Raw genomic sequence first — 18,234 nt, forward strand, 5'->3', positions numbered from 1 at the left:
TTGAAACATGTTGGTATTAGACTCAATCAGGGACATATTGAAAGTGTCAGTGAAGACACCTGCCAGTTAGTCAGCACACCTCCTGGTAAGCCGTCTGGCCCCGTAGCCTTGCGTATGTTGACCTGTTTAAAGGTCTTACTCACGTCGGCAACGGAGAGTGTGATCACACAGTCATCCGGAACAACTGATGCTCTCATGCATGCCTCAGTGTTGCTTGCCGCGAAGCGAGCATAGAAGTGATTTAGCGCGTCTGGTAGGCTCGTGTCACTGGGCAGCTCGCAGCTGTGCTTCCCTTTGAGTGAATAAATACAGTCATCTCTACCTCTAGACCCATCTCACCCCACCCTTGCCCATCGATCCCTACACTCTCTTACTACCCTCACCCAAAAACCCATCCAAACCACTCATGTTCCACCACTTCTCTTACTGTACAAACCACATCTCTCTTCTCAGCCATGCGTCTCATCCCCTTATCCCCATCCCAAACCACCACTGACTGCATCTCTCCTTGGTTCCTACCCTCTCATGCCAACCCCAGAGACCTAACCACTTCATTTTCCCACCACATTGTCACTGTGTACACACACACACACACAGTAGATTGAGTGCAGTCTTTATTTGAGTGCAGTCTTTATTTGAGCGCTCAGCCACTCCGTAGCCTCAGAGACATCACAGCAAAAAGGGTGGGGAGCAGAATCAAAACGAAAAGTAGTTCAACACGTTTAAGTTCATTCATTCATATTCAGTCTCACCACAACCATTTAAAGTGCATTTCAGATTGAGATGTTTCTTTTTTGAAAAGCTCACAAGAATTCAGTGACAATTACACAGATATAGATATTGGATATCATAGACATAAATAATTAGTATTGTGTACAACAGTATGCTCTCAATCGTTATCATATTGCACATATTAAATAACAGTATAGCAAACATGGAATTAAAACAGAAGTGGCAGGAAGATAAACACAAACACATGAGGAAACACAACCGATCCTCTGAGCAGAGTCTCTGTTTTAATTTCCTGTCATAGGTGAGGAAAATAAGTTATACAGTACAATGTACAGTCAATGTGATGCTAGCGAGGTGAAAGAAACAGGACAGTAGTCATACAGTACATCTGCCATATTGATTAGTGTATTTCAAAACAGACTCATGTTATGGAGTTTAAGTTCACAGCAGTGATATCAGACAACAACAAAGCAGAAGATTATGGACCTGAACCCAGTCCTCACTGTCCATAAGATAAGTGGCCAGGACTTTGTAATTACCAAGTGACCTGACCAAAAGAATAAAAATAACATAAAAAAAACTGGGGTAGTGATAGCCCAATTTTTCCTTGGCAGGTCACAAGGTCGGGAAAAACTCCAGGCCGCAACATCTGTGAAATGGTGATTTACTTAAGGAGAGTCCTACTTCTCCAGAATTAAGGAGCAGTGCACGGAGGGAAGGGGGACAACTGCGTTCCAAATAGCACCCTATTCCCTATATAGTGCACTACTTTTGACAAGGGCTCATAAGGCTCTGGTCAAATTTAGTGCACTATAAAAGGGTGCCATTTGAGATAATGAGGAACATTAAACATGAATTTAACAGATCGTTATGAGCAGCAAACACATGCCTCTGTTTACAATGTAATTACATGAATAAACTACTGTTTCAACATTTCCATTTAAAAAAAAAAACTGAGGAAAAAAAGTAAAATGAGCTTAAAACAGATTTGTTCTAAATTCGGGAACAGACGAGCAGCACAGCGGCAGATCTACTTAAGACTACTCACAAGGACAAGGGGGCACACCAGAGTGCATTGAGACGGCAGCAAAGCAAATCTGAACACTTGAAATTCAAAACGTCAGAGCTGAGACAACACTGGAAGCATAGCTTGGCCTGCTTTTTGAATACAGAGGATGCTTCTGTAGTGAGACAGACAAACAGGTTTGCCCTTCCCAGTCAGAACGGGTTGACTGTGTGAGTCTGGGACAGTGAATACTAAGTGAGGCTGGCATGCTCACATCTGATAGCCTGGGAGAGCATAATGCATCCCTGTGTTGAACCCTGTAGAGGGGCGGAGGGAGCCCCACTGGCAGCCAGATGCAGCAAGGAGTGGGATTCACCTGTGGAACCCAAGGCAGACCTCCTTCATCAACACAGCCGGGCAGTGGGACCAAGCTCCAGAACCACACTCATCTACATACCAAAATGTTACGTTCAGGACTGTGGGAAAGGAAGTCACAAAAGCAGGCACTTCTGTAATACACAAGAACAGCAAGAGTGCTTTACGGTGAATACTGCTACGTGATGCTATCCCATGCAGTCATTTTGAGGGCAAGTTACGTATTTGACATTTGTTTAATCTACATACCATAATATGGTAAGCCAAGCAAAGCTAGACAACCGAAAAAACAATAATGATGCATGACTAACAAATCGCAACCCTTCTCCATAACTTTAAGTCACTCCTATTTTGGGGGTTTTGGGTGAGAATTTCTCAGAGATAAACATGTTAGGGTTTCTGTTAAGATCTCGTTAATATATTTAAAAAAAATATCCTTCCCCCTGAACATTCTAAATCCTTTAAGTCAAGGACTGACTGTCAAACAGGAATTGATTAAATTAATCTCTTCCTCATCCTGACAAACCTCAAATAGTTTGTTTGTTCATCATTGAAGAGATTAAATGTATAAAAAGTTTTGGGTTCTTATCTGGGTGGGACTGGAAGCAGCCGTGCATTCCAAATAGCAGAGTTGATTCGGGGTGCCGTTTTTCAGGTCCTGAGGCAGATTCAGATCAGGGTGATGTTGTACGCGTGCGTTGTAGGGTTGCTGCAGAAAGCACTTCAAAACGCTTGACAAAAACATATAAGGCGAGTCCTCGTGATGACCATTATGGGGCATGGCTTCTAATCATTTAGGAATGGGAAGACAAATACTTGGTGGCAGCAAAACAAGTGCTTTAGATATCAAGTACACTTACATCTGGCTTTACATATGCCCATAACGAGAAGGGTTCATGGAGGCAACCAGCTCATTGCCCATGACTATGTACCACTGTGACTTATCTTCCATGACTAGGGCACAACTGTGTTGCATAGAAAAACATGTAAAGCTTTAGTTGGGGAAGAAGAAATGCCAAATTAAGTTACAGAAATAGGCATTTTTATTCTCGTCTTTGAGACCGTTTTGACTGGGTGACGTTCCGCTCATTCTACAACGTACTGTCAGCCAACTGACTTGGGATCAAAAGATCAGTTATGACATCACCAAGGAAATAAGGACCTGATAGGTCAAGGGTAAAAATGGTGCCAATTGGCTACTACTTAAAGCTCTCAAGGACTAAACATAGTAACAGACCAGGAAGTAGTTAGACATGACTTTGAAGAAAAGCAAATGAGTCATTGTGTCCCTCTCCACCCTCCTTGACACTCTGACCCACCGTGATGCACTCATTGTAAGTCTATCACCTTTTGAGGAAGGAGTGAGAAGTAGTAGTGAACAATTTTTAAAAAAAATGTAAAAATGGAAGGTTAAGTCTTAGCAGATGTCAAAGGAGCATGCCTGGCCCTGCTGTCGACAGGGACACACTGAGCGTGTGCGTAACCCACTCGACATCCTCGTGCCACTCAGCCGTGTTACCATGCCAACTGGATCCGACTCAGAATCATTACGGATCACGTGGAAGTTGCCACCAGCCTCTGCATTACACCAGCAACATTGTTTCATGCTAGGAAATTATTTATCTTTCTTTCTGTCCCCTTCTATTCAGGGACCTGGCCTGAAGCACGTCTGCTGTGTAGTTGGGCTGAGAGGCTGAGCTCTTCTCTGGTGCAGCCTCATTAAGGTAGCATGTGGGTGACCCTCTACCCACAGACCAAACTAGACCTGCTCATGATGGAAGCACGAGGGGAACAAAGAAGGCTCAGAGAGCACCAATTGCACAAGATGGCTCCTCTGATCTCTTTGTTGTCCCTGTGTCGCAATCAAACTGCACCACCACACAGACAAAGACAGATACAGACTCTCGGTAGACAGAAGGGTACAGTGCAACATACAGCTACTTTTGAGAGTGCACTTAAAAACGTAAGGCATTCTCAGGGTACAAGGCAGAAATAATAAAGGTGTTTCAAAACCAGAGAACACAGGAGGCTGCTGAGGGGAGAACGGCTCATAAACCATGTGTTTGATGTATTTGATACCATTCCACTGATTCCGCTCCAGTCATTACCACGAGCCCTTCCCCCCCCAAATTAAGGTGCCACCAACCTCTTGTGAGAGACACACACAATACTGGCTGTGTAGCAAGGGGAACTTTAGAACATCACTCAGCAAGTAGAATCCCCCCAGTTTAGCCAGAGGGACAATATCTGATGTAACTAACTATATTCTCTAGTCTATACAACCAAATGTTCCCCTTCAAGTAAAAAGGGATTCTCTGTTCCTGTAACCGCTCAACTGTGTTATATTGTCTTAATCCCTCTACCACACTGCTACACAGAGATTATATCAGGTAAATGAAGTTCCTGTCTATAGAGAAATCAAAGTTAAACTAAGCCCAACCCCTACATACAGGCAGCTGTTTAGTAAGTTAAGCTCGGCTTGACATTAACTTTCTTAGCCACTTGGTCCTTCAGACAAGTAGGACTGATTTTTTACTTGTCCGAAAGCTCACGTCACTTGTTTATCTATTTGTAAGGTTAAAATATTCAGTGTTCAGGGAAAATCTTGACAGCATAGGAATTACTTGTCAATTAGGCTATTAAAAAAATATATTCTTAGACTTTGGCAGAATTACATGGCCAGTATTGAATAGGAGAGAATTTTTGCGCTTGCGAGACGGTTTTACAACCGGAGTATGCAGCATTGGTTTCATCAACTGCGCACCCATATCAACTGCGTGTCTTCCATTTGCGGTTATACACTAGCGCGGGTGGAAATAAGTTTTAAGCCATCAGACATAACATTAATACATGCTAATAGCTAAATAGTTAAGTAGTGAGAACAAGCCAATCTACACAATATGGCTGTTGTATATCATTGCTTTACCTGCTGCGTAAATGTCGCTCTCCTCTGACAAGGTGATGCAAAATTTTCCAGCATTTTCATTGTCGACCAAAAATGAGCTATAACTGGGCAAATAACTCACTAACTAGCAATGAATATCAACATGTGCACATGCGGCTAGGCTTGCTTTGATCTCAAAAACACATCTCGTGACTGCATGACTGAAAGATCGCTTGTGCCTGTCAATGCAGGCCTACAATAATTATACTCTAAAGCACTCTGCAGAGATTAGGAGGACTCATCCAATTCTGATCGGATTCGTCTAATTGTTTCAGTGGTTTTTTTTAATACTACATTTTTTTTTGTAGTTGTCCATTCGGACAACTTAAATCTATATTCTTCATAACCGATTTTTTAAAATATTTTTTTACTTGCCCTGGGAAAGCGGACAAGCGTTAATGTCGAGCCCTGTAAAGTTCAACCCAACTGAGTATGTATAAATAACCCTAAATGCTATATTGAGGCCAGATAATGCCGTGTTCCTACGCATGTTCATTATCTTGCGAAAAGTTTTGGCCAGAAAGTAAAGTTGTAATTGTAGCTTGTTGGGGCTGGAGGGAATATAAAGTTAAGCATCCTGCCAGTTCCCCACTTTGAAACAGAACTTCACAAAAACGACAACAATCTATGTATCTGCGCACAGACAGTGTTGAAGCAACTTTTTTGGAGGGGAAAAACAATAAGATGTTATGCTTGACTTCTTTATCTGAGACGATATCAAATGTGTACATGGGCCAATTTTTTTTCTGACCTTGAGTGATTCTTATTGGAAGAGGTTAGATAAAATATTATTTTGGGTTATATATTAAAGGATATAGTCTATTAGTCTGCATGTCATCCTTTCTCACAGGGTAGACATGGTAACCTTACTAAGGGGAGGTCGGAAGCCTCTAGACGAAGTCTGATCTTTTGGGTCTGAGTGGGTAGAGGGTGGTGCTGAATGGTCTTACTAGAGGGCACTGAGAATTAAGAGAGAGCAATCAGTGGCCTTTTGGCTTGGGGAGTCGTAAGAGGCTGGGAGGGCCTAGACCTCTGGCCTTGAGCCCACCACTCTCTGGTTCTCTGAGGCCTGGAGTCTGTCTGGGTGCTCTGGTCCGGGGGAAGGCGGGTAGGGCAGGGCCCAGAAAGGAGGCAGAGGGCTGGGGTGCGAAGCTGTAGCAGGGTTGACCTCTGGAGGCAGGTGGGAGCAGACTCAGCCTGGACTGTGGAGCTGTGTGGCCCGGCCTGAGACCACCCCGACCCTGGATTCCTCTCACCACCCTGGGGAAGCCTGCCATGGATGTCTGGGTGGTGGTGGTGGTTGTGGGGGGGCCTTCATGTGGCCTCTTAGGGATGGAGGCTTTCTTCAGAGAGCCGGGGGTCTGCGGGAGACAAGGGGGAGGGATCCTTTTGGCTGAGTCCAGCCTGAGTCTTGATCCAGGGTGGGGAGGAGAACATGTCCGGCCCTCCGGACCCTCGGAGTCACTGATCTTCAGTTGGGTGCTGAGTGAGAGGCTGAGTTCTTCTGGACCAGGGAGACAGCCAGCAGGAGGGGTGGAAGCAGGGCTAGAGCAAGCCAGGCCAGAGCAGGAGCTGTGCTGGGCCCTGCTGGCCAGACTGTCCCCCCAGCCACAGCCAGGGTTAGAGGTGGCCGGCTCACTGGGGGCCTCGGTGTGGGCTGAGTTTGTTAATCTTTCCTTGGAGTTGGGTTGGTGCACCCTGTTGGGCCATGGCCTGGTCGGCTGTAGTATTTGAGGCTGGGGGAGGAGAGAAACATACGTTAAGCATCTAAAACGGTATATTAACAAAACTATAGCTAGAATCATTGTACTCCATCATAAAAATAATCAACTCTAAATAATTTCTGTTCTTTGGCTTTTGAAACAAAATATTTTGTACAGTCTATTATGCCTAAGCAATGTTTTTCCCAAAACAGCAGTGTCAGTCTCTTGACAGTTGCACAACAAGCCCACAATTCCCACGAGGCTGTACAGTGTGTACCGTAACGCCTCTCCCTTTTCTTATGAAGGTAGAGAAAGAAACAAACTGCGCCGCATTCAACCATGAAACGCCGTCGGAGATGGCGCTTTTGATTCCGGGGACTCTTTGGAGTCTGCAGCCAGGCTTGTCACAGTGCTGCTGCGTGCTCCAGTACAGTAGTTGCAGTCTCTCTGCACTTATTAGCCATGATGTACCGCTGCAGAGGCTGGGTAGGAGAGGTCACCAGCACCATCAAAAGAGCCCTCCTCCTGCCTGCAGACTCGCTCGCTCACCTGACTACACGTTGCTTCCTCCGATGACAAATAAGGCAGACATAGGATGGCAGTAGCTCTCCCGGGCCGTGTCTGGCCACCACATACTTTGGCTAATAATAATACTTTTTTTTTTAAATAAGAGAAGCAGTAGACAGGCTAGCTGACAAAGGGAATTATTCTGTCATGACTCGTCTGTTTGGAGGGTGGGAGTTGGAGGCTGGCCAGGGCAAGAGGAAGATGTGTATTTAACACAGCTGAAAACATCAACAAATCCCCATGGAGAAGGAGGTAAGGAATTAACTGCCATTTTCAGGCGTTTATCGGCATGGCCGATTAATTAGGTCCGATTTCAAGTTTTCATAATCGGTCATTTTTGAACGCCGATTATGGCCAATTATATTGCAATCCACGAGGAGACTGCATCGCAAGCTGATCACCTGTTACGCAAGTGCAGCAAGAAGCCAAGTTAAGTTGCTAGCGAGCATTACATTTATAAAAAACAAATCAATCTTAACAATCACTAGTTAACTACACATGGTTGATGATATTACTAGTTAACTAGCTTGTCCTGCGTTGCAATCAATCACAGCCTACTTCGCCAAAAGGGTGATGATTTAACAAAAGCACATTCGTGAAAAAAAAACACCATCATTGCACCAATGTACCTAACCATGAACATCAATGCCTTAAAATCAATACACAAGTATATTTTTTTAAACCTGCATATTTAGTTAAAATAAATTAATGTTAGCAGGCGATATTAACTAGGGAAATTGTGTCACTTCTCTTTTGCTTTCAGGGCAAGCAGAGTCAGGGTATATGCAGCAGTTTGGGCCGCCTGGCTCGTTGCGAACTGTGTGTAGACCATTTCTTCCTAACAAAGACCGTAATTAAATTTGCAAGAATTTTACATAATTATGACATAACATTGAAGGTTGTGCAATATTTAGACTTAGGGCTGCCTCCCGTTCGATAAAATATGGAACGATTCCGTATTTCACTGAAAGAAACTTAGTTTTTCGAAATGATAGGTCATTAATATGGTCAAATCCAGAAACTAAGGCTTGTATTTCTGTGTGTTTATTATATTATAATTAAGTCTATGATTTGATATTTGATAGAGCAGTCTGAGCGGTGGTAGGCAGCAGCAGGCTCGTAAGCATTCATTCAAACTTTACTGCGTTTGCCAGCAGCTCTTCGCAATGCTTGAAGCACAACGCTGTTTATGACTTCAAGCCTATCAACTCCCGAGATTTTGTACTATTTAAACCAAATTGACCCGGTTTCCTTATTTATTTGAGACTAAATTGATTTTATTTATGTACTATATTAATTTAAAATAAATGTTAATTCAGTATTGTTATAATTGTCGTCATTATTAAATAATATATATAAATAATAAAAAATTAAAAAAATAAATAAATAAATAAAAATAAAAAAAATCGGCCGATTAATCAGTCTCAGCTTTTTTTGGTCCTCCAATAAAATCGGTATCGGCGTTGAAAAATCATAATCGGTCGAACTCTAATACTAACCTAATTGACAGAGTGAATAGAAGGAAGCCTGAACGTAATGAAAATATTCCAAAACATGCATCCTGTTTGCAACAAGGCACTAAAGTAATACTGCCAAAATGTTCCTGAATAAAAAGGGTTGTTTGGGGCAAATCAAATACAACACATTAATGAGTACCATACCATCCATACTTTCAAGCATATAGTGGTGGCTGCATCATGCTATGGGTATGCTTGTAATCATTAAGGAGTGGGGAGTTTTTAGGGTAAAAAATAAACGTAATGGAGATAAGCACTGGCAAAAACCTGGTTCAGTCTGCTTTCCACCAGACACTGGGAGATGAACTCGCATTTCAGCAGGACATTAACCTAGAACACAAGGCCAAATCTATACTGGAGTTGCTTACCAAGAAGGCAGTGAATGTTCCTGAGCGGCTGAGTTACAGTTTTGACTTAAATCAGCTTGAAAATCTATGGCAAGACTTGAAAGTGGTTGTCTAGCAATGATCAACAACCAATTTGACAAGGCTTGAAGAACTTAGAAAATAATAAAAATGTGCAAATATTGTACAATCCAGGTGTGGGAAGCTCTTAGAGACTTACCCAGAAAGACTCACAGCTGTAATCGCTGCCAAAGGTGATTCTAACATGTATTGACTCAGGGGTGTGAATACTTATGTAAATTACACTGAACAAAATATAAAACGCAACATGTAAAGTGTTGCGCATTTGTCCTTTGCCAAGATAATCCATCCACCTGACAGGTGTGGCATATCAAGAAGCTTTAAACAGTGTGATCATTACACAGGTGCACCTTATGTTGGGTACAATAAAAGGCCAATAAAATGTGCAATTTTGTCACAACAAAATTACACCGATGTCTCAAGTCCTGAGGGAGCTTGCAATTGGCATGCTGATTGCAGGAATGTCCACCAGAGTGATTGCTAGATAATTGAATGTTAATTTCTCTACCATAAGCCGCCTCCAACTTCTTTTTAGAGATTTTGGCAGTACGTACAAATCGGCCACACAACCGCCGAGCATGTGTATGGCGTCGTGTGGGCTGATGTCAATGTTGTGAAAAGAGTGCCACAAGCTACGGACAACGAACACATTTGCCTTTTATCTATGACAATTTGAATGCACAGAGATACCATGATGAGATCCTGAGGCCCATTGTCGTGATAATGCACTGCCCCATGTCACAATCTGTACACACTTCCTGGAAGTGTCCCATTTCTTCCACGGCCTGCATACTCACCAGACATGTCAACCATTGAGCATGTTTGGGACGTTCTGGATCGTCGTGTACGACAGCGTGTTCCAGTTCCCGGCAATATCCAGAAACTTCGCACAGCCATTGAAGAGTTGGACATTCCACAATCAACAGCCTGATCAACTCTAGGCGAAGGAGATGTGTCACGCTGCATGAGGCAAATAGTGGTCTGATCCACACGTCTTTCTTTTTTTAAGGTATCTGTGACCAACAGATGCATATCTGTATTTCCAGTCATGTGAAATCCAAAGATTAGGGCCTAATGAATGCATTTCAATTGACTGATTTCCGTATATCAACTCAAGTCAGTAAAATCTATGAAATTGTTGCATTTATATTTTTGTTAAGTGTAAATATCTGTATTTAATTTTCAATAAATGTGCAAAAATGTCTAAACATTTTATTATGGGGTATTGTGTGTAGATGGGTGAAAGAAACAATTCAATCAATTTTGAATTCAGGCTATAACAACAAAATGTGGAATACGTCAAAGGGTATGAATACGAATACTTTCTGAAGGCACTGTAAATGCAGTTATTCTTTTGATCCGTTGCACAGTGATCTTGTGTACATAAATATTCACATGTATAGCTTTGAGCTTCGACATCTCAGCAGATCAGACGCCTCAAAGTTTAGCCTTACCAGTCCTCAACTTATCACCACCATTCATTGACTATGGAGATGAACTCAGTAGTCCACACTGCCATCGGCTGGCCGCCGCTTTGTACTACACCACCTTGTCCATTTTATATTTAAGTCATTTAGCAGACAGTTTTATCCAGAGCAATTTACAGGAGAAATTGAGATTAAGTGCCTTGCTCAAGGGCACAGACAGATTCGCACAGGGATTTGAACCGGCGACCTTTCTGTTACTGGCTCAACACTCTTAAAATGCTAAGCTAACTGCCACTGGACCTAGCCCATCCTCTGGCACTGTGCTTAGAATCATTTACACACCACACTCCCCCTTATGTTATGTATTGGGCCGATCTCTGGCTTTAATGTCAATGCTGCTTTGATGGTCCTGGGGCTATTTCAACAGGAAAAACATTTTCCCCTAGAGTCCAGATAGTCAGGGACAGCAGGGCCAGGTTCAGTCAGCAGGGTCCAGGACCTAAGAATAGAGTAGGAGAGAAGAGGGGCCCCTGGCCCCTTTAGTAGTCTGCAGACTGACTGAAGGGGGGGGGGGGTCTGGCCCCTGGACGAGGCTTCATAAATATGGATGACAACTCAAGGGGATTAGGGAGTGGCAGCTAACGAAAGGTGACACAGCTTTCTTGAGCCCATCGCAGCAATGGAGAGGAGAGAAGGGGAGCCTGGTTTATAAAGCCCAGCAGGTGTTTCAAGGAGGGATTCACCTTGCCTTCCCCTCAAAGCCAGAGAGGGACACAAGTGCATGCGTGGGTGGGTGTGGGGATGGATAGTACCGATCTACTGCCAAACCAGAGCATTCCACTCGTCCACTCCCACCCACCGTCTCTCTCTCTGCATTCATCACCTCGCCACCCAATCACTGATATTCCAAATACCGCTCAGCTCAGCTAATTTTATTTTAATTCTTGCATGTCTGAATTGACTCCAAACACATTCGAATAATGACAATGGATACCCACAAGCAATTTCCAACGAGCACACAGGACTTCAATACTAATTAAAATTATAATAAAAAGGGAGGGGGAAAATACACTTTTTCAGACCATAATGGAGTCTGACGGATGACGAGACATGGGGGAAAGAAAAAACATTTGTGGACCAGTTCCATCTATCAACATCCCATGCATTCACCACATAAAAATAACATGACACCATGCAAAGAATTTCATTGCCAATGAAGGCCATAGAGATATGTTCAATTAATTTGTTTATGCGAACAAGTTATTGCCTGGTTTAGATCTTTTCTGTCGCAAATATATCAGTTTGTCTCTGTGGATGGTTTGTCCTCTGACAAGTCAATGCAAAGTTTCGGTGTTCCTCAAGGTTCCATTTTAGGACCACTATTGTTTTCAATATATATGCTACCTTTTGATGAGGTCATTTGGAAACACAATGTCAACTTTCACTGCTATGCAGATGACACACATCTGTACATTTCGATGAAACATGGTGTTTCAGACACATGGATGGTGGCACATTTCACTTTTAAATTCGGACAAAAGAGATCTGACAATCTCGTTGGTTGTACAGTCTTAAAAAAAAATTATTAACCTGAAGGATCTCAGCATTACTCTGCACCCTGATCTCGCTTCTGACGAACACGTCACAAATATTTCAAGAGTAGCTTTTTCCCCATCTTTATAACATTGCAAAAAACAAACTTGGACTAAAATTGACGCAGAAAAGCTCATCCATGATTTTCTCACTTCAAGATTAGACAACTGCAATGCTCTACTTTCCAGATACCTGGATAAAGCACTAAATAAACTTCAGCTAGTGCTAAATACGGATGCTAGGATCTTGATTAGAACCCGCCCAAAAGGTATCCTATTACTCCAGTGCTAACCTGGCACCCTGTTAAGGCTAGGGCTGATTAAGTTTTTGCTGAAGACTCATCTCTTCAGTAGGTCCTATGATTGAGTGTATTCTAGCCCAGGGGTGCGAAGGTGAACGGCAAGGCACTGGAGTGATGAACCACCCTTGCCGTCTTTGCCTGCCCTGCTCCCCTCGCTCCACTGGGAATCTCTACCTCTGACACTACTACGGGGGCTGTCACTGGCTTGCTGGTGCTCTCCCATGCCTTCCCTAGGCAGGATTCATCAAGTCTTGCCAGGCTTTTTTTCACTATACTCCACTTAAGTGGGTTGAGTCACTGATGTTATCTTCCTATCCGGTCTTGCGCCCCCATCGGGCTTGTGTGGTGGGGGAGATCTTCATGGTCTTTACTCCGCCTTTTCTCAGGGTAGTAAGTTGGTGGTCTGTTGATATCCCTCTAGTGGTGTGGGGGCTGTGCTTTGGAAAAATGGGTGGGGTTATATCCTGCCCGGTTGGCCCTGTCTGGTATATTTCGCCTGTCTTATCTGGTGTCCTGTGTGATTTGAAGTATGTTCCCTCTCTCCCCTTCCAGTGAACTTGAGCACTAGGACAATGCCTCAGGACTACCTGGCCTCAAGGCTCCTGGCTGTCCCCATCCCCAGTCCATCTGGTCGTGTTGCTGATCCAGTTTCTGCTGTTCTGCCTGCGGCTATGGAACCCTGACCTTTTCACCGGACCTGCTGTTGAGAGTCTCTCTCCGCCTCTCTCACACACACATACAGCACCTGCTGTCTCGACCGCTGAATGATCGGCTTTGAAAAGCCAACTGACATTTACTCCTGAGGTGCTGACCTGTTGCACCCTCTATAACCACTGCTTATTATTTGACCATGCTGGTCATCTATAAACGGTTGAACATCTTGAAGAATGATCTAGCCTTAATGGCCATGTACTGTTATAATCTCCACCGGCACAGCCAGAAGAGGACTGGCCACCCCTCAGAGCCTGGTTCCTCTAGGTTTCTTCCTATGTTCTTGGCTTTCTACGGAGTTTCTCCTAGCCACCGTGCTTCTACATCTGCATTGCTTGCACTTTGGGGTTTTAGGCTGGGTTTCTGTATAAACACTTTGTGACATTTGCTGATGTAAAAGGGGCTTTACAAATACATTTGACTAATTGATTCGAATCAGTTGCTGTAGGTAGTCTGCTTTTCTGGCAAAAAAATATCTAACTAATCTGACTGGATTATAAAATCGCTCTGGAAAGAAGCAGCTGCTAAATAACTTCAAAGTAAAATATAGAAAGGTGATTGATGCAAAGCCAGACCTGTAGGGGGAGAGGTGGAGTGGCTCAGGGGGAAAAGAGGGAGAAAGCGCGAGAGAGAGCATAGGAGGAGGTGGAGGGTGAAGAATGTAGGAAGGAAGAAGATGTGAATTGTTGTCAGAGTGCAGGCGATGCAGGATGACCTGATAGAAACACAATGAGAAGAAGCCTGTCAAACACAGATTAACTGTTCCGTCAAACTGCACCAGGGAGGGACAACACCAGACAAAGGATAGATACGGGCATCACCAGACCAGGACCAGGCAATCCTCATCATGCAGATGGGATAGATGGAGGGAGCAGAGAAAAGGAAGGAGGGATGGTTTGAGAGAAATATGAAAAGGGTACTGTACCACGCTGTATCGCTGATGTAATGCACAAGCTGTTCCACTCCTTGCCAAGGTCAGTGTGGGAGAGGCAGAGGGAGAGAAACAAACAAGGAAGAAGGGAGAGAAATAGGAGGAGAGTGATTTAGGTTAGGTTGATGGAGGAGTCCAGAATGGACGGGGGGGTCATCAGTCCATTCTTCATTAATAGATTGATCACACACAGGTATGTTTCACTACACAAAGACACTGAGGCATGTTGAGTACATGTGTACCATACACACACAAGCATGTTCATTAAGAAATAGACGTGTTCTGTGCCGTTCAATGACACACTAATCTCTCGTGGACAGAGGCAGGTATTCTAGCGTCTTTCAGCAGACTGTGGGATATGAAGACTAACAAGGAACTTAGTCACTGATCATTTGAGCAAATCACAATTTCGGCAGGGGTGTTTCAATCTTTCAAAGTTCGGAGGGGGAATTGACATTTGGCCCATGCTTTGACTGAGAGTTTACTTTAAGGGGTGGAGGGGGGGGTGGAGACTTCGTTAGTCTTGTTTCTCATACATCTCCCCCCCAGAACCTAATCAAGCATCTCACTCAATTACTCAAGATTTTAGTTCTGGGTTTCCCGAGACTAATGACACTGACAGCCTTCAATTACTCACAGCCCAAACACCTGGAACACTCACACCATACATAGAACACACACAGTCACCGGCAGTTATCCTCTTCAGTTACTCCCTCTAGTTCCCGGTTGCTCCTAAAAAGAGCTATGGCATCACTCAACCAATGGAGGGTGAAAAAAAAATCATTAAAAAATGAGTTCAATTACAGAGGGAACTATTCACTCATTAGCAGATGCGCGTGGAATGTCTCTTGACTGAAATGTGTGGGATCAAAGCACCACCGCTCTGTCGAGCGTGACGGAGAGAACGGCTGATTCGGGGCAAGGATGAAGAGAGGGATGAGGGGAGGGAGAGAAACAAAGGCTGGGGAAATTTTGGGCCTGAGGTGAGGGATACGGACCCATAGTCCTTAGCGACAGGCGTCTACCAAGTCCCACAGATAGAGATCAAAGGGCAAAACGGAATGAATTAGCGGAGAGTTTCTTTCTCTTGCTCTCCATTCCGTCGTCATTTTCTCTTCTACTGAATCTCTCCATCTTTTTGGTCTTAACCCATTTCTCAGAATATTGTAGGTGTCACTGTGCTTTTACTGCATTTAAAGAGTCTAGTGAGGAGACTGGAGCACTTAGACTTCTTACAATGAAACGCCAAGGCTACACAATAACAGTGGGTGCTAGAGAGATTACTACCAAGGCAGATTGTGGGTCTCAAGTCTGCTCTACAAGTCAAGTATTGGACTGGAAGAGCCTTTCAACATGTCAGCCAGTTTGAAAACTAGAAAAGTGGGTTGCGATGCCAACATGAAGCGAGCAACAGAGAGCCAGTCAGCATGATGCTCTAAGACTCTAGGGACTGAAGCAGGGTGGCAGGGTAATGGCATGGGGACACAGATGCAAGGCTCTATAGGGTATGGGTGGCGAGGGGTAGGGATGGGGGCACTGTTAGGGACTCACTCTGTCTGCTGTGGTGGGGCATGCATGCCCGCAGGGTCCCCTGGTGCGAGCGCTGCCAGGGAGAGAGGAAAGGAGCAGGCAGAACACCCTGTGCAGAGAGAAGACAAACACCAGAGGAAATGACACACACCAGAGAACAGAGAGATAGAGGATCGAACCCAGCCATCCCTCCGTGGAGTTGGTAAGTGAGTGATTGGTCTCCAGTCACACACAGGGATGGCATCTTAAGAGGAATAGAGGTGTCCTGGCATCTAAGGATCATGGATTGGTGTGTGTGTGTGTGCGTACACGTGCAAGTGTGTCAGTAAAGACCTACAGTGTCTTCAGAAAGGTATTTATACCCTTTGGCTTATTCCATTGTTGTGTTACAGCCTGAATTCAAAATTGAGTAATAAATAAATGGACAAATACCCTATAAAATGAAAATAAAAAATGAAATGTACACTGAACAAAAATAAAAATGCAACAGGCAACGAGATTTTACTGCGGTACATTTCATATAAAGGAAATCAGTCAATTGAAAATGAATTCATTAGACCCTAATCTATGGATTTGACATGACTGGGAAAACAGATATGCATCTGTTGGTAACACATACCTTTAAAAAAAAAAAAAAAAAAAAAAAAAAAAAAAAAGGTAGGGGTGTTGATCAGAAAACCAGTCAGTATCTGGGGTGACCACCATTTGCCTCATGCAGCGCGACAAATCTCCTTCGCATAGAGTTGATAGGGATGTTAATTGTGGCCTGTGGAATTTTGTCCCACTCTTCAATGGCTGTGGGAAGTTGCTGGATATTGGCGGGAACTGGAACGCGCTGTCATACTCGTTGATTCAGAGCATTCCAAACATGCTCAATGGTTGACCTGCAGTCAGGTCAAGCCCCTGGTGAGGACAACGAGCACGCAGATGAGCTTTCACTGAGAAGTTCTGACAGTTTGTGCAGAAATTCTTTGGTTATGCAAACTTTGTTTCATCAGCTGTCCGAGTGGCTGGTCTTAGACGATCCCGCAGATGAAGAAGCCGGATGTGGAGGTCCTGGGCTGGCGTGGTTACACATGGTCTGCGGTTGTGAGGCTGGTTGGACATACTGCCAAATTCTCTAATACGACATTGGAACGGTTTATGGTAGAGAAATTAACATTCAATTCGCTGGCAACAGCTCTGGTGGGTATTCCTGCAGTCTGCATGCCAATTGCACGCTCCCTCAAAACTTGAGACATCTGTGGCTTTGTGTTGTGTGGCAAAACTACACATTTTAGAGTGGCCTTTTGTCCCGAGCACAAGGTGCACCTGTAATGATCATGCTGTTTAATCAGCTTCTTGATATGCCACACCTGTCAAGTGGATGGATTACCTTGGCATCAGAGAAATGCTCACTAACAGGGATGTAACTAAATTTGTGCACAACATTATAGAGAAATACGCTTTCTGTGATTATGGAACAATTCTGGGATCTTTTATTTCAGCTCATGAAACATGGGACAAACACTTTACATGTTGCGTTTATATTTTCTTTCAGTATAATTTGCGTAAGTACTCACACCCGAGTCAATACTTGGTAGAAGCCCCTTTGGCGGCAATTACAGCTTTGAGTCGTCTTGGTTATGTCTGTATCAGCTTTGCACATCTGAATTGGGGATATTCTCCTTTCTTCCTTGCAGATTTTCTCAAGCTCTATTAAGGTAGATGGGGAGCAGCGGTGAATAGCAGTCTTTACACAGATTTTTTTTAATGGAATTCAAGTCTGGGCTTTGGCTGGGTCACTCAAGGTCTTTCACATTCTTGTTCTGAAGCCATTCCAGCATTGCTTTGACTGCATGCTTGGGGTCATTGTCCTGTTGGAACGCAAATCTTTGCCCCAGTTTAAGGTCATTTGCACTCAAACACATTTACATTTTAGTCATTTAGCAGACGCTCTTATCCAGAGCGACTTACAGTAGTGAATGCATACATTTCATTTCATACATTTTTTTTCCCCCTGTGCTGGCCCCCCGTGGGAATCGAACCCACAACCCTAGCGTTGCAAACACCATGCTCTACCAACTGAGCTACAGGGAATGCCACATTCTCAATGATTTGCCTTCATTTGCCTCCATTCATTGTTCCCTCTATCCTTACCAGTCTCCCAGTCCCTGATGCTGAAAAGCATCCCCATAGCATGCTGCTACCACCACGCATCACGGTAGGGATGGTGTTAGGACGGGGGATGAGCTGTGCATTGTTTTCTCAAAACATAGCGCTTCGCATTCAGGCCAAAGAGTAAAATGTGTGTCTCATCAGACCACATAATCTTTTGCCTATGCTCTCAGAGTCTTTCTGCAAACTCCAAGCATGCTGTCATATGCCTTTTTCTCAGGAGTGGCATCCATCTGGTATTTCCTATAAAGCCCAGATTGGTGAAGTGCTGTAGAGATTGTTGTCCTTCTGGCAGGTTCTCCCATCTCAGCCTAG

At 44.0% G+C, this 18,234-nt stretch overlaps 1 protein-coding gene across 5 annotated transcripts in view; it reads right to left on the reverse strand.

The window, feature by feature from the left end:
* Window positions 1–601: 601 nt before the first annotated feature.
* LOC115201133 (serine-rich coiled-coil domain-containing protein 2) overlaps window positions 602–18,234 on the reverse strand; it is a 92,462-nt gene continuing 74,829 nt past the window's right edge. For 2 of the 5 annotated variants that reach the window (XM_029764458.1, XM_029764457.1), the window contains exons 10-12: window positions 15,784–15,871; window positions 14,227–14,255; window positions 602–6,793 (exon numbers count right to left, since the gene is read on the reverse strand). In XM_029764458.1, coding sequence (XP_029620318.1) covers window positions 6,038–6,793; window positions 14,227–14,255; window positions 15,784–15,871 — 873 coding nt within the window. In that variant the 3' untranslated portion in view covers window positions 602–6,037. Of the gene's footprint in view, window positions 6,794–14,226; window positions 14,267–15,783; window positions 15,872–18,234 lie in introns of all 5 variants that reach the window. The other 3 variants (XM_029764460.1, XM_029764461.1, XM_029764459.1) reach the window with 3 other exon arrangements.

The sequence above is a fragment of the Salmo trutta genome, chromosome 10 (assembly GCF_901001165.1).
Source record: "Salmo trutta chromosome 10, fSalTru1.1, whole genome shotgun sequence".
NCBI classification, from domain to species: domain Eukaryota; kingdom Metazoa; phylum Chordata; class Actinopteri; order Salmoniformes; family Salmonidae; genus Salmo; species Salmo trutta.